This window comes from Thalassophryne amazonica, chromosome 15, assembly GCF_902500255.1.
Source record: "Thalassophryne amazonica chromosome 15, fThaAma1.1, whole genome shotgun sequence".
NCBI lineage: Eukaryota > Metazoa > Chordata > Actinopteri > Batrachoidiformes > Batrachoididae > Thalassophryne > Thalassophryne amazonica.
In genome coordinates this window covers 41,311,879-41,325,335 of record NC_047117.1, presented here as the reverse complement: position 1 = coordinate 41,325,335, position 13,457 = coordinate 41,311,879, and the positions used below count along the sequence as shown (strand labels likewise).

At 42.2% G+C, this 13,457-nt stretch overlaps 1 protein-coding gene across 1 annotated transcript in view; it reads right to left on the bottom strand.

Annotated features, from left to right (window-relative positions):
• Window positions 1-1,920: 1,920 nt before the first annotated feature.
• Window positions 1,921-13,457, bottom strand: part of mycbpap (mycbp associated protein) — a 234,329-nt gene continuing 222,792 nt past the window's right edge. The window contains exons 16-17 of the mRNA XM_034189060.1: window positions 2,665-2,700; window positions 1,921-2,578 (exon numbers count right to left, since the gene is read on the bottom strand). Of these exons, the coding sequence (XP_034044951.1) occupies window positions 2,507-2,578; window positions 2,665-2,700 (108 nt within the window). The 3' untranslated portion in view covers window positions 1,921-2,506. The remainder of the gene's footprint in view (window positions 2,579-2,664; window positions 2,701-13,457) is intronic.

Here is a 13,457-nt window from a genome sequence, read left to right as displayed (position 1 = left end):
AGGGCTGAGACAAAAGGCGAGGTTGAGATAAAGAAGCACGGTCGGCAACAAGGAACAATGGCAAGGAATGAAGAACTATGGTGAAAGAGCTGGAACGGAGATAGTAACGTCAAGAACAAGCAACTGAAAACAAAACTTGCAGGGCTTAAATACACAGTGGGTTAATTAGGATGTGATAGGAAGCAGGTGTGGTGGGCAGGCAGGAGGAGGGAGTGGACTAACAAAGATGAGAGGCAACTATGTGAGACAAGAGAGTGCTGTGACAAGTGAACGAGGAGATGACAAACAAAACGGGGTGTTGCCAACACAGATGAGGATGTAGTAGTGAAAGGCAAGAGAGTGCAGTGATCAGAGGATGTGACAGTGATACAAATGAAACTGAGCATGAATACATGCTCAGTTTCAAGACTAGACGTCTTTACCAAGACAAGAAGGGACAGACAAGAGAGTGCAGTGATAGCTTGGACATGACTTGAAACCACAATCGAACAATACTAAACTATCCAGACTGAGAAGAACTAAAAAAAACAAAGGATGCATGGAATCTCAACAAGAAAAGATTGACACAAAGACAATAAACAGAAATGACAGAAAACAACAAGAAAATTAAAAGCTAAAACTAGAATGGAACTGATACGTGGTGAGGGTGTAAAACACAAATAATTCAACCAATGGCTGCAATGATAAATGTGGCAAATAAAACCTGTGACAAAAATCAATCATTAACAATAATCAAAGACAGTGGATCAAAGACTAAACTAAACAAGAATGGAACTCAACCTGTGGCAATCGTGAGTGGAGAACAGAAACAAGCTATGACAAAAGGAAAATAAACAGATGACCAAAAAAGCAGACCAAAAGTAATCAATAAAGACAGACTGATAGAAAAATAGAAGGATCAAGGACTGAGCAGGGACAAATCATTACAATTTTATGTATCGTTCATAGAGTGCTGACAGTAGTACTTCACACAACAATGATCATTGGCATTTGCTGTTATTATTTATTATATTTTAGTACACATCACCTGTCTTATTGAAAAATTACACTACCGTAATTTTCACACGCTTTGAACACTGCGCCTTAAACAGTGATGCGGCTAATTTATGGATTTTTTACAGGCTTTCTCACAAAGTCAAAATATGTCAATTGATGCTGCCCATTAACTAGCTAAAAGCTGTGGTCCCCATGGTAAATTCACACACAATAAAGTGTTAGTTTTAGCTGTTATTTTTAGTAGATACATCAACACGTCCTGAACAAAACGATGTCTGAAAATGCTTAAATCCTTGTCGTAGCTGAAGAAAAGTCCCTCTGGCACTTTGCTCTACAGTTGCGCCATCAGATCACTCAGCGGAACCCCCCCTCCCCCTTTCACCACCATGTCTCTGTCTTAGCACTACAAGTTCAAAAAGTCACAGTGCCTCATTCATGTCTTAGCCAGACACCAGGCGATCCTGGCTGCACATGATGAAGTCATGATCCACAAAGCGAAAAAAAAAAAGCTAAAATTACTCAGTTCTCCGTGTGGAGCGGAGGCGCCGCGAGACACCATGCACGCACTGGATGACGTGCTTGTCAGAAAAAAGCATTTACAGCATGTTTTAAATTTAAAGTTCAAAAATATTTCTGACATCTTTCTGTGTAAATATCTCATGTTCCAATGTATGTACAATTTCTTTTTTCTTTTTAAAATTGGTGGGTGTGGTTTATATTCATGTGTGCTCTATAGTCCGGAAATTACAGTACAGTAACACACTGGATTACACTGAATCTGCTTTATAATGAACCTCGTCTGGCCTGTGGCAGCATCATAATCACCCCCAGGCAGGTCTGATACATCCAAATCACTTAAACCTCCTCTGGTATGTGTGCATGTGAGTGAGCAAATTACACAATAAGTAGAAATATAAACACTCATCCATTGAAAGACAGTATATTGTAAAAACACAACTTTTAAGATCAAAATCAGAACTTCTAAGTAGCACATCAGAAAACTGCATGTAGACATTTCACCCGGAAAAATGTTTCATGCAGTAAAATATGTATAGTGCTTTTCTTTTGCACAGATGAGTACAATCAAGATCACAGCAAGCTGACTTAAACATGTAATTCTTTGGGACCAGAGCCAAGGGCCAAAATGATGATCACTTTTCAAGGGTGATAGTTTTTGTGGACCAGTGTCTAAAAGGGTGCAGAGCAAACTAGCAGTTATATATTCAGAGAAAGAAAAAGGAATACACAAGCAAATAGTCAATTTGGCTGTACTGACAATAATTACATAAAAGCAGCAGACATTCAGCTTTAGGCCGGGTCCTGCACAGGCAATTCTCTGGTAACAGAATTACAATCAGAGCAAAATTTGGTCATATTTGAGTCAATCACTGCCCACATATATGTGGGCAATTCTGTGGAAATACAATTACAATGGGAGTAAATCATCATCAAACAAAATCAAACCTTTATCTAATTTAGTACTGTGGGACAGTGTTTATTGTGTGTCATATTACTCCGCTTCTTTAACTTCATCTGCCAAGCCAAACAGGGCTCCCAGAAGGTCTCTTCTCAGAAAATAAACCTGTGAGAAAGATGCAGAGAATAAAAATGTGTACACCGGAAATGTTTCAAATAAATAGTGAACTAGGGGAAAGAAAATTAATCAACCTTAAGATACACAAGCCTTCTATAAATGACCACCATCTGAAAAAGAGAAGAATGAGAGGTTTGTCAAAAAATGTACTCACTTGTGCAATATGAAACAGTGGAGATTTTTGAGCATGTGGGATGGCAGTTACTGTCAAATTGAAATAATAAAGATGTTTGTAGTCTTGACTTTTGACTTTAATTCAAGGGGTTTAACATCACCACTCACAGCGCCATGGCAGAGCATGTACTGTTTCCTTGTACTAAAATTATTAAGCAAAAATAATTTTACTACACAGAAAAAATAATTTTAGTACAAGAGAACAGTTCAATTCTACACTTTAAACCCAAGTAAACTTATACTTATACTAGGGGTCGAACAATTATCGGCCAGGCTGATTACTGCCGCTGATATTCAGCATTTTTGAGGATATCGGTATCAGCCATTTATAACGGCGATATGACAGTTTATGCTTGCGGTGCTGGATGTAACGACTTAGTGGTCACTAAGTTCTGCTTTCATGCACTCTGTGCTGCAGCTTCACTCTGAGTTGCAGAGCACAGCTGAGAGCAGCATCTCTCTCTGTCTGAGTAAAAAACTCGTGGGAAATAGGAGCTGCACTCGAACGCCTCGTACAGCAGTCACCACAGTCAGTCAGGCAAGGTATATGCACTCTATATGAGCGCGCTGCTCGCACCTGAAACCCATTCCAACGGCGGGCAAGATGAGGTCGCACTGCCACTTGATTGTCTTCAGAGCATTTGAATGGCATGCCGTACACAGGTCGGACATATCATGCCTCGGCCGAGCAGCTGCACGAAATCACCATCCATGTTGAACTGTGGCTGAATGACGCCATGAAGGGAGCCTTCACACCAGTGGCTTGAAAATCATTGAATGCTGGATGAATGACCATTCAACTCACTCTCAGCTGGAGTTGGTTGGAGTCCAGGTGCCACCCACGAACATCCAAGACCACTCGCGGGGCACTTAGAAAAGGCAGGCTATTCATGCAGCCGGCTCGAAATCCACTCTCAAGGTCGCTGTGAGAAGGCAGCACATTTTTCCAAGAGCCACACGAGTGGCTCTTGTCTATCTTGGCTTTCAGTGCTTACCAGTCGAGTGAGTATAAAAGAACTTGTGGAGAGCTGGACATGTCCCAACTTGTCCTCTAACACTCCGAAACGGAGGTGTTCCTTTGTCTCGCTTCATCAGTGAATCGGTCGTGACGCGCGAAGCCTCCGCGCGGCTTTCCATGAAAAAATCTCTTGTTAAAAGTGAAATCTGCCGGAAAATGGCTGATGTCCAGGTCTTGTGATAACCAGAGAAAGAGCACACGACGGTCTCGTATCCACAGAGCCATCAGCTTAGAAATGATCCAGTGGTTTGTGCCGCATCGTCGCAGCTCGCAGCGCGGCGCACCGACCGTCCTTAAAGGGGTCCTTAAACCTGTAGTTAAAGTCCTTATTCTCTGTGAAGCCCGTAAAATTTTCACTGAAAGCCAGATAAATTTTTCGAATGGTTTCCAGGTGCCAGTCTCTAACAGCTTCTGAAAAAATTCTGATGGAAAAAAAGTCCTTTTCATTCCGCCATTTCCAGACAATGAAAATCCGACGAGGGGGCGGGACCACTCCTTCCACAAGGCATGCTCACAGGCGAATGACGTCACCGGCAGGCGTGGAAAAACTCACGCATGTGCACGAGGGTTCAAGCATGTCTGACGTAAAAACATATGAATGAAATCCATATAGTTTTTGAAAAAAATAAAAAGGTACGATACTTTATGGACAGACCTCGTATACTCAAAGCTGGAGAACAGATACGTATGTGCCATGAAGAACGGCACTTCTTCACAACACACCATGTATCTGCAGGCTCTTTTGACATTGTGAAAAATAAAATCAGCTCACCAGCCCGCTGTGCCTCACGTGATATGCGACTATTCTTGTGAGCACTGTGCTGCTCCACATCAAAGCGGGCCGCTGTTTACATGTGTGTGCCAGTGTATAGTGACAGTGAGCCCATTCATAAGAGGAGAGGTGGGCGTGTCGATCATGTATTGATTGACATGGTCACACGCGCACACATGCACGACAGTTATGCATATGTCAGGGGACCATGGTTCACATGTATCACGTCATGGGATGGACAACATTCAAAATCATGCAGAAAGGGGGCTGACCACCGCCCACGGCAAGTGCTGTGGTCCTGTTGTGTGCGTCGCTCCACATCGCAGCTGACTGTCAGTGCAACGTAAAGCTGGGGACATTATGCAGTTCGTTTTCTAGTACACGTCTCTGGGCCGTCGGCTTGATCCCTCATGAGACTGAGGCAGGGTGGATGCCGAGTCTCCAATTACGCCATAGATTTCCACATTTTGGCTACTAAAAGTGACTGGAATCTCACAGCTCTTCATGACGTCTTTCTCAAGGGGCAGGCTGAAGAGATTCAGGATCGGCTGGCGTCTGTAAATCTGCCCGATGACCTGGATCAGCTCATCGCTCTCACCATCCGGTCTGACTGGCGTCTGCAGGACCTTCCGCGGCGTGCTGTCCGGCTACCAGTCAGCCGTTCCACTGCTGCTCCTCCTCTCCACACCTCCTCCAGTCATGTCAACGCGGATTCTCCATGTCGCAGCACGGAGGAGCCGGTGCAGCTGGGTCGTGCCCGCCTCTCCTCCGCCAAGAAGCAGCGTCATTGTGACAACGGACTTTGTTTTTACTGTGGTCATTCAGACACATGATTAGTCATTGCTAAGCCAGGGGTGCCACCTTGCAGCAAAATCAACCATACAGGTGAGTTTAAACAAAGTTTAAGAGAATAAGAGTTTAAATTACTCCATCCACAGCACAAAATGTTATTCCTGTGAGGCTGTCCTCTGAGTATATCTCTGTCTCCTTGTCAGCCTTTATTGATTCCAGTTCGGACACAAATTTAATTCAATCCTCTCTTGCCAGTTCCCTGCACATGAAATTAGTCAAGCTCTCGCGCCATCTGGTGGTACGTGCGCCATGAATTGTGCGCCATGTGTGGACGGCCATGAATTGGGAAGTTTTACTCACCCCATACAGTCCGTTTCTTTGATCGTGATGGAGAATCACTCCAAAATGATCAGTTTTCTCGTATCTGACAAAATGACACATCCGCTCATTCTGGGGCACCCCTGGTTACAGCAACACTGTCCTCATTTTAATTGGGCTGAGGGGAAAATTGTGTCATGGGGTCCGGCTTGCGATAACTCCTGCCTTTTAAAATCAGTTCTCTCTCTGCCCGTTGCTAACCCGGATCTCACTGGGGTTCCTGCATGCTATCATGATTTAGCTACAGCATTTAGTAAAAGCAAGGCCAAATCACTACCTCCCCCTGACGAGTATGACTGTGTCATCGAGCTCCTTTCCTGGGGCAAGCCCACCCCGAGGGAAACTATCTTCTCTGTCAGCACCTGAACGCCAGGCTAGGAACTAATACATTCAGGAGTCCTTAGCTGCCGGGCTGATTCTTCACTCCTCATCACCCGCTGGGGTGGGGTTTTTCTTCGTTGAGAAGAAAGATAAATCTCTCTGTCCATGCACTGATTACCAGGGGCTTAATGAAGTAAAAATCGTTATCAGTGCTGCTCATCTCTTTGGCTTTTGAGTTACTTGAAGGAGCCAAGGTGTTTACTAAATTAGATCTCCGCAATGCTTACCATCTCGTTTGGATCAAAGAAGGAGACGAGTGGAAAACTGTGTTCAATACACCCTTGGAGCATTATGAATATTTAGTGATGCCATTTGGTGTTCCAAAATTTGGTTAACGATGTATTGCGAAACTATTTGAATAAGTCTTTTTTTTTTGTCTATTTTGATGATATTTTGATTTTCTCACCAGATCAGGAGTCTCACATCAAACATGTTCGCGCCGTACTTCAGACCCTGTTAAGCCACAGCCTGTTTGTTAAAGCTGAAAATTGTGAATTTTACCAACCTTCCGTTTCTTTCTTGGGGTTTATGATTGCAGAAGGTGAAATTAAAATGGATCCGGCCAAGGTGGCTGCTGTACGTGATTGACTTGTCCCATCTTCCCGTAAGGAGGTCCAGAAATTCCTGGGCTTTGCCAACTTCTATCGCAAATTAATTTGTAATTTCAGTTCTGTTGTAGCTCCTCTTCATGATGCCACATCATCCCTCCGGTTGTTTGCCTGAATGCCAGAGTGCAATGAAGCTTTCAGGGTCTTAAAGAATAGCTTTACTGTGGCCCCTGTGCTGCTCCTCCATGACCCCGCCCAACAATTCATGGTTGAGGTAGATGCTTCCACTATTGGTGTGGGTGCGGCACTGTCATAACACAGTGCCGACGACAACAGGCCGCATCCATGCGCCTATCTGTCTAAGAAGTAGACGCCTGCTGAGCATAATTACAGCATCGGAGACTGCGAGCTGTTGGTGGTAAAAGTGGCCTTGGAGGAGTGGCGCCACTGGTTGGAGGGGGCACAAACACCTTTTCTGGTTTATACTGACCACAAAAACCTAGAGTATTTACGATCTGCCAAACGACTTAACGCTCAGCAAGCTAGGTGGGCAATCTTCTTTAGCAGATTCAATTTCATATTGTCATACCGGCCAGGGACTAAGAATGGAAAACCAGATGCTTTGTCTCATCAAGGGGAACCCATCAACGTCAATCCTGAACCGATCCTGAACCGATCCTGCCAGCATTCTGTTTTGTCTCAGTTCTCACGTGGGAAATCAAGTCGAAAGTCCGGTCGGCTGCTGATGAGATTCTGGTGCCTCCCGGCTGTCGCGCCGATAGGCTTTTTGTTCCTGTTGCGCTCAGGGGGGAAGTAATCAGGTGGGGACACGACAGCCGCTTCGCTTGTCATCCGGGTATTAAAAAGATTCAGTCTGTACTTCAACAGAGATTTTGGTGGTTAAAGATGTGACTGAATGTTAATGCTTGTCAAACCTGTGCAATGCATAAGATGCCTAATCACTCACTTTCTGGACTGTTAATTCCTCTGCCTGTTCCTACACATCCATGGTCACACACCTCTATTTTGTAACTGCTCTTCCACCCTCGAGAGGAAACACTGTGATTCCATCTGTGGTTGATAGATTATCCACGATGGCTCATTTTGTTCCCTTGCCCAAGTTACCTTCAGCCAAGGAAACCGCAGAGGTTATTGTGGGATTCTCAAATGGTTTATAGAGATTTAAAAAATCATTTATCAGTGTTTTATAAAGACATTACAGAGTTTGTTATTAATAATTATTAAGCCATCTATTTATGTTCTTACGAATGAGTAGCTAATATAAAAGAATGCTTAATAATTTGTGAAGAAAAAATGTAAAGACAATAAAAATATGATTTGTAAAGTATTTTTATCACTAATAAATAGTGTCTGATTTTATTTTTGCAAATGATGAACTATTAATGATCAACTTTTCTTGAATGGTTTATAGAGAATTAAAAAATCATCTATAAATGTTTTATAAAGACATTACATATTTTGTTATTAATAATTAAGCCATCATTTATGTTCTTACCAATGAGTAGCTAATAAAAAAGAATGTTTTGTAAATGTTTTACAAGTAGTTATTTAAGCATTTACTTACACTTTATAAATGCTTTAGTAATGCTTTATAGCATGCAGTTAATATAAAGTGTTACCAAGAAAATAAACATTCATCAACAGGACTGATTGTTTACACAAAATGAGTGTAATGTGATGTTCAATGACATCATGTTCAATAATGTCATGATAATAGTAATTCATTTATAATACACCTTTCATTAATAAAAATCTCAAAGTGCTACAGAAAAAAATAAAACCAAGCATAAACAAGAGAATAAAAACAGAAAATCTTAAGATAAAAACAGTCAGCATAACAGAATAAAACCAAAATAAAATAATGAAAGAGAATAAAAAGACTAAGATGCAACAGATTTAAATTATTGTGACTTGTGATAGGCCTGTCTAAACAGGTATGTCTTGAGGCTTTTTTTAAAAAGCTTCCACAGTTTGTGGAGCCCTCAGATGGTCAGGGAGGGAGTTCAAAATATGAGGGGCAGCTGAACAGAAGGCCCTGTCTCCCATGGTGTGAGGTTTGGTGTGAGGGGATGGAGAAGATTAATGTTGTATGAACGGAGGGAATGGGAGGATGTGTAGGGAGTGAGGAGGTCTTTCTGGGAGCATTTCCATGGATGCAGTGGTGTGTGATCAGAGCAATCTTAAAATTAATTCTGGAGGTAATGGGAAGCCAGTGAAAGTAGCGGAGTATAGGTGGAATGTGTTCATGTTTACATACTCTCAGCGGAATTCCAGTTGCACTGTTTTGAATGTACTGAAGACTTTGAAGGTTTTTTCCAGAGATCCCAAAGAGCAGGGAGTTACAGTAGTCAAGCCAAGAAGAGACAAAGGCATGGACGAGTTTTTCAGCATCAGTGATAATGTCGTACTATTGTGAGTGTAGTTTCAAGTTCCTGAAAGGGTTCGGTTTTTGCTGCCCAAGTATCCATGAGTGGAACTGGAAAGAAGTGAATATAACGTAATGCCTTTTGGCATCTGTGAGTTTTAATGCTCAAACGTTCAGAATTAGTGCATTACTTTAAAACTAAAAGATATTTGTGATATTTAGAAATGACAGAGTTGATGTTAATATCAATAAACTGTCTGGAATTAGTCTGGTTTTTAAATCAAACCATAAGTCAAACCTGCTTTACTTTTTATGCCTTCTGCCATATGCCTGGGGCAGTGTGACAGAAGCGCTGATTCGTTGTTTGTGTTGGGTTTGTGATCACCTTTGATTCTACTCAGAAGTGTCGGCAGTGAATGTCAAATGTTGAACACTTCCTGGCATGGGTGTAGTTGGGTTGCACTGGACTTCCCTGAAATCTGACTGGACACCCCAGGTGCCTCCGGATGATTTGATTGCATGGGTGAGTGACAGCACCAATGTTGGTGGCGTCTGACAGCAGTCTGTTTCATCTGACTGTTGTCTGAAATATGTTTGGGATGCATCCTGAAGGTGTGCACGAGGCAGTCTGGCTCAGTTCTGAGATGGCTGACCATGCCTCTTTCCCTCCGACTGTGTCCGGATTATGACCATATTTGCCTAGTCGGCCTAGTTCCTGCACATTCTTGCTATGTGTGACGGGGCTTTTGTCTGAAAAAAAAAAAAAATTGTGTCATTTATCTTAACCTAAAAACTGAAAACGGGTCCCACAGGCCCAAAGACCTTATAAGGGTTAAGAGGGCCGTAGCTGGGGTGTCCAGGTGTGAAATAGAAGATTAATGCCATGCTTATGCTCCCAGCATATTTACTGAAAATAAAGTGTGATGGACCTAAATGAGATGGTGAGGACTTTTAATCCAGGCATGTGAGAATGCAAATAAAGAAAATGCTTAAAGTGGCAGGGGTTTAAGAGAGCCGTAGTTGGGGGGGAGGGGGGGCATGAAGCTGACGATTTTGTAGCCATGCTAATGCTCTCCAGAAGCATTTACTGATAAAGTGTCTGAAGGACCTAAATGACATGGTGAGATGCTGAAGTGTCCACGACATACTGTATACATATTACAGATATGGGTTTTTTATGTCTGGAGGTATGCTCATCCATTGGAGAGGAATTATACTCATTATTCAGTACCACACGAAACATATCCGAGAATACTTTTTTATGCAAAAATGAGATTGTTATAGGGTTAAGGAATGTCATATTGACATAGCAGATGTGTCAGATCAGTTCAGCTAGAGGGGAGGAGGAGGAAAATGGTGTGGGGAATGAATGTAGGTATTTTAAATAATAAAGCAATAATAGAACAAATTAAATTGGAAATAAACGAACATTTATAATTGAATGATAATGGGGAAGTTGATCCATCTACACTGTGGGACTCTTTAAAGGCAGTCATGCGTGGTAAAATGATTGCCTTATCAGCATCTATTAAGAAGCGGAGGACTGTGGAATACAATAAATAAGTATTAGCTCTATCAAATTTAGAATTACAACATAAAAATAATAAAGATCAAAATTGTTATTACAAATACAACAGTATTAGAGAATTCAAATTAATGATATATTAGAGTGAGAGATTGAAAAAAAGGCACGGTTCTTAAAGCAGACATATTAGGTAGGACCTAATGTTGCAAAATTACTTCCCGGCGTCTACAAAAACAACAAGTCGATAGAACTATATACAGAATACGGGATCCAGAAAGAAATCAACTAAAATATCATTTGGCTGAAATAGGAACCATTTTTTAAAATTATTATTAACAATTATACACGGAAACCTAAAAAAAACTACAGTCAAAGATATTTTCTTAGATTTATCTAGTATTGGTGAAATACAACACTAATTTTACAAGAGAATTACACTTAAGGAAATTAAGAATGTTATTGGCAACCTAAAATTAAATAAAACCCCAGGCAGTGATGGGTTTCTTTCAGAATGGTTTAAATTATTCAAAGACAAGTTTTTGATGAAAACATTTAATTGGATTAAAGATGAAGGTAAACTCCCCCCATCATGGAATGAGGCTCTTATCAGTGTCATACCAAAAGAGGGTAAGGATAGGGAAAGCAGTAGTAATTACAGACCCATCTCAATTCTCAATGCTGAGTATACGAGGTCTATTAGAAAAGTATCCGACCTTATTATTTTTTTCAAAAACCATATGGATTTGAATCACGTGTGATTGCGTCAGACAAGCTTGAACCTTCGTGCGCATGCGTGAGTTTTTCCACGCCTGTCGGTTGCATCATTCGCCTGTGAGCAGGCTTGGAGTGAGGAGTGGTCCAGCCCCCTCATCGGATTTTCATTGTCAGGAAATGGCGGAATGATTTGGGCTTTTTTTCCATCAGAATTTTTTCAGAATTCCTCCGCACGTCTGTCTCAATGTGCCGAAAAAGTGCTGATGTCCACGTCTATTCACAATTCCTGTGCTAGTCAGATGACGTCCCGGATAAAACACAGCGTCCAGTTTGGAAATGAACGGCACATTCCACTGTTACAGGAGTTTTTGTCATGGAAAGAGGAGCGGAGGCTTCGCGCGTCGCGGCGGTGCCGCATGGCGCACAGCAACGCCTTGATGAAGCCTCACGGGACATGCTCTGGCATGTCCAGGCACATCCACAATTTCTCAGATAATCACTCGATGGAAAAACCACAGACAGCTGTCTGAACGCCATCTCAAACGCCGTCCTGTGAGACCAAAACGGAGGTGGTTTTGTCTCGCTCCAGTAGCGAATCCATTGTGATGTGCGAAGCCTCCGCTTGGCTTTCCATGACAAAATCTCTTGTTAAAAGTGAAATCTGCAGGAAAATGGTTCATGTCCAGCTCTTGTGATAACCAGAGAAATGGCACACGATGGTCACGGATCCAGACAGCCATCCGTTTAGAAATGAAATGGTCGTTCAGCCTGTTGATGGCGGCTTTGGAGCGCGGCGCGCCCCACAGCCACTGGGGGCCGTCCTTAAAGTGACAGTAACACTCCTTATTCTCTACCAAGCCCGTAACATTTTCATCGAAAACCAGATACATTTTTCTAATGGTTTCCAGCTGCCAGTCTCTAACAGTTTCTGAAAAAATTCTGATGGAAAAAAAGCCCAAATCATTCCGCCATTTCCTGACAATAAAAAATCCGACGAGGGGGCTGGACCACTCCTCACTCAAAGCCTGCTCACAGGCGAATGACGCAACCGACAGCCGTGGAAAAACTCACGAATGCGCACGAGGGTTCAAGCTTGTCTGATGCAATCACATGTGATTCAAATCCATATGGTTTTTGAAAAAAATAATAAGGTCGGATACTTTTCTAATAGACCTCGTAAATTATATACATCGATACTGGCTAAAAGACTTGGACAGTTTCTTCCGGACTTGATAGATGAAAATCAGAAAGGATTTATTAAAAATCAACAAACGCATGTATATTAGAAGGATACTGCATTTGATAGATATAGTTCAAAGGGAAAATAAAGTTGCCATATTGTTAAGTCTTGATGCAGAACAAGCATTTGACAAAGTTAATTGGGTGTTTTTATACCAAATGTCGGAGAGATTCAGTTTTAACAAACAAGCCGTTGCATGTATAAGAGTACTCTATCAACATCCGCTAGTTAGAATAAAAGTGAATGGATCACTATCACCCATATTTACAGTGGAGAGGGTGACTAGACAGGGTTAAATTATATGAGGTAAATTACAAGCCAGTGATCCAAAACATTAGACAAGCTATAGAAAGATGGTGTTGTGGGCTGCCTGTTCCTGCTGCTGCTGTTTTTTTCTCTTATGGACAGGTGGCGTGCCTCAAGCTGATTGACATACCTGCTCCTCATCTCATCAGTCTCTGCGTATGAACCCTGGCTCTTCACTCCATCGCTGCCAGAAACTCAGCGTATCTTTCATGGTAACTGGCCTCTCGCTGTGTGTTCCTATGCAGTGTTAATTCTGAGCTCCTACGCTCTTAGATTGCGCTCTGTACTTTTTCCTGCAGCCTGTCTGAGTTTTCTAGCTCAGCGTTTCTTGTTGTCATTTTTTTCTAGCTTCAGCTTGTTTCAACAGCTTCAGCTCATTTCAGCACTCTGGACTCAGCTAAGATTAACAGTTACTAATTTGACTGATTTAATCTACTTCTGGAACTGACCCGGTTCACTAACTCACTCACCTGTGTATCTTCTCCAGACCACGTCGACAGCTTGCAGGCAGCCACCTGGCTCTGGAATTACATCACCTGGGTTCGATGCCATCAGGACTGCGGTTCCCTGGTTCCACCGCTGAGCGGGCCACTCGACACTGTGCAAGGCTGCTTCCTGTACATTGTATATTAC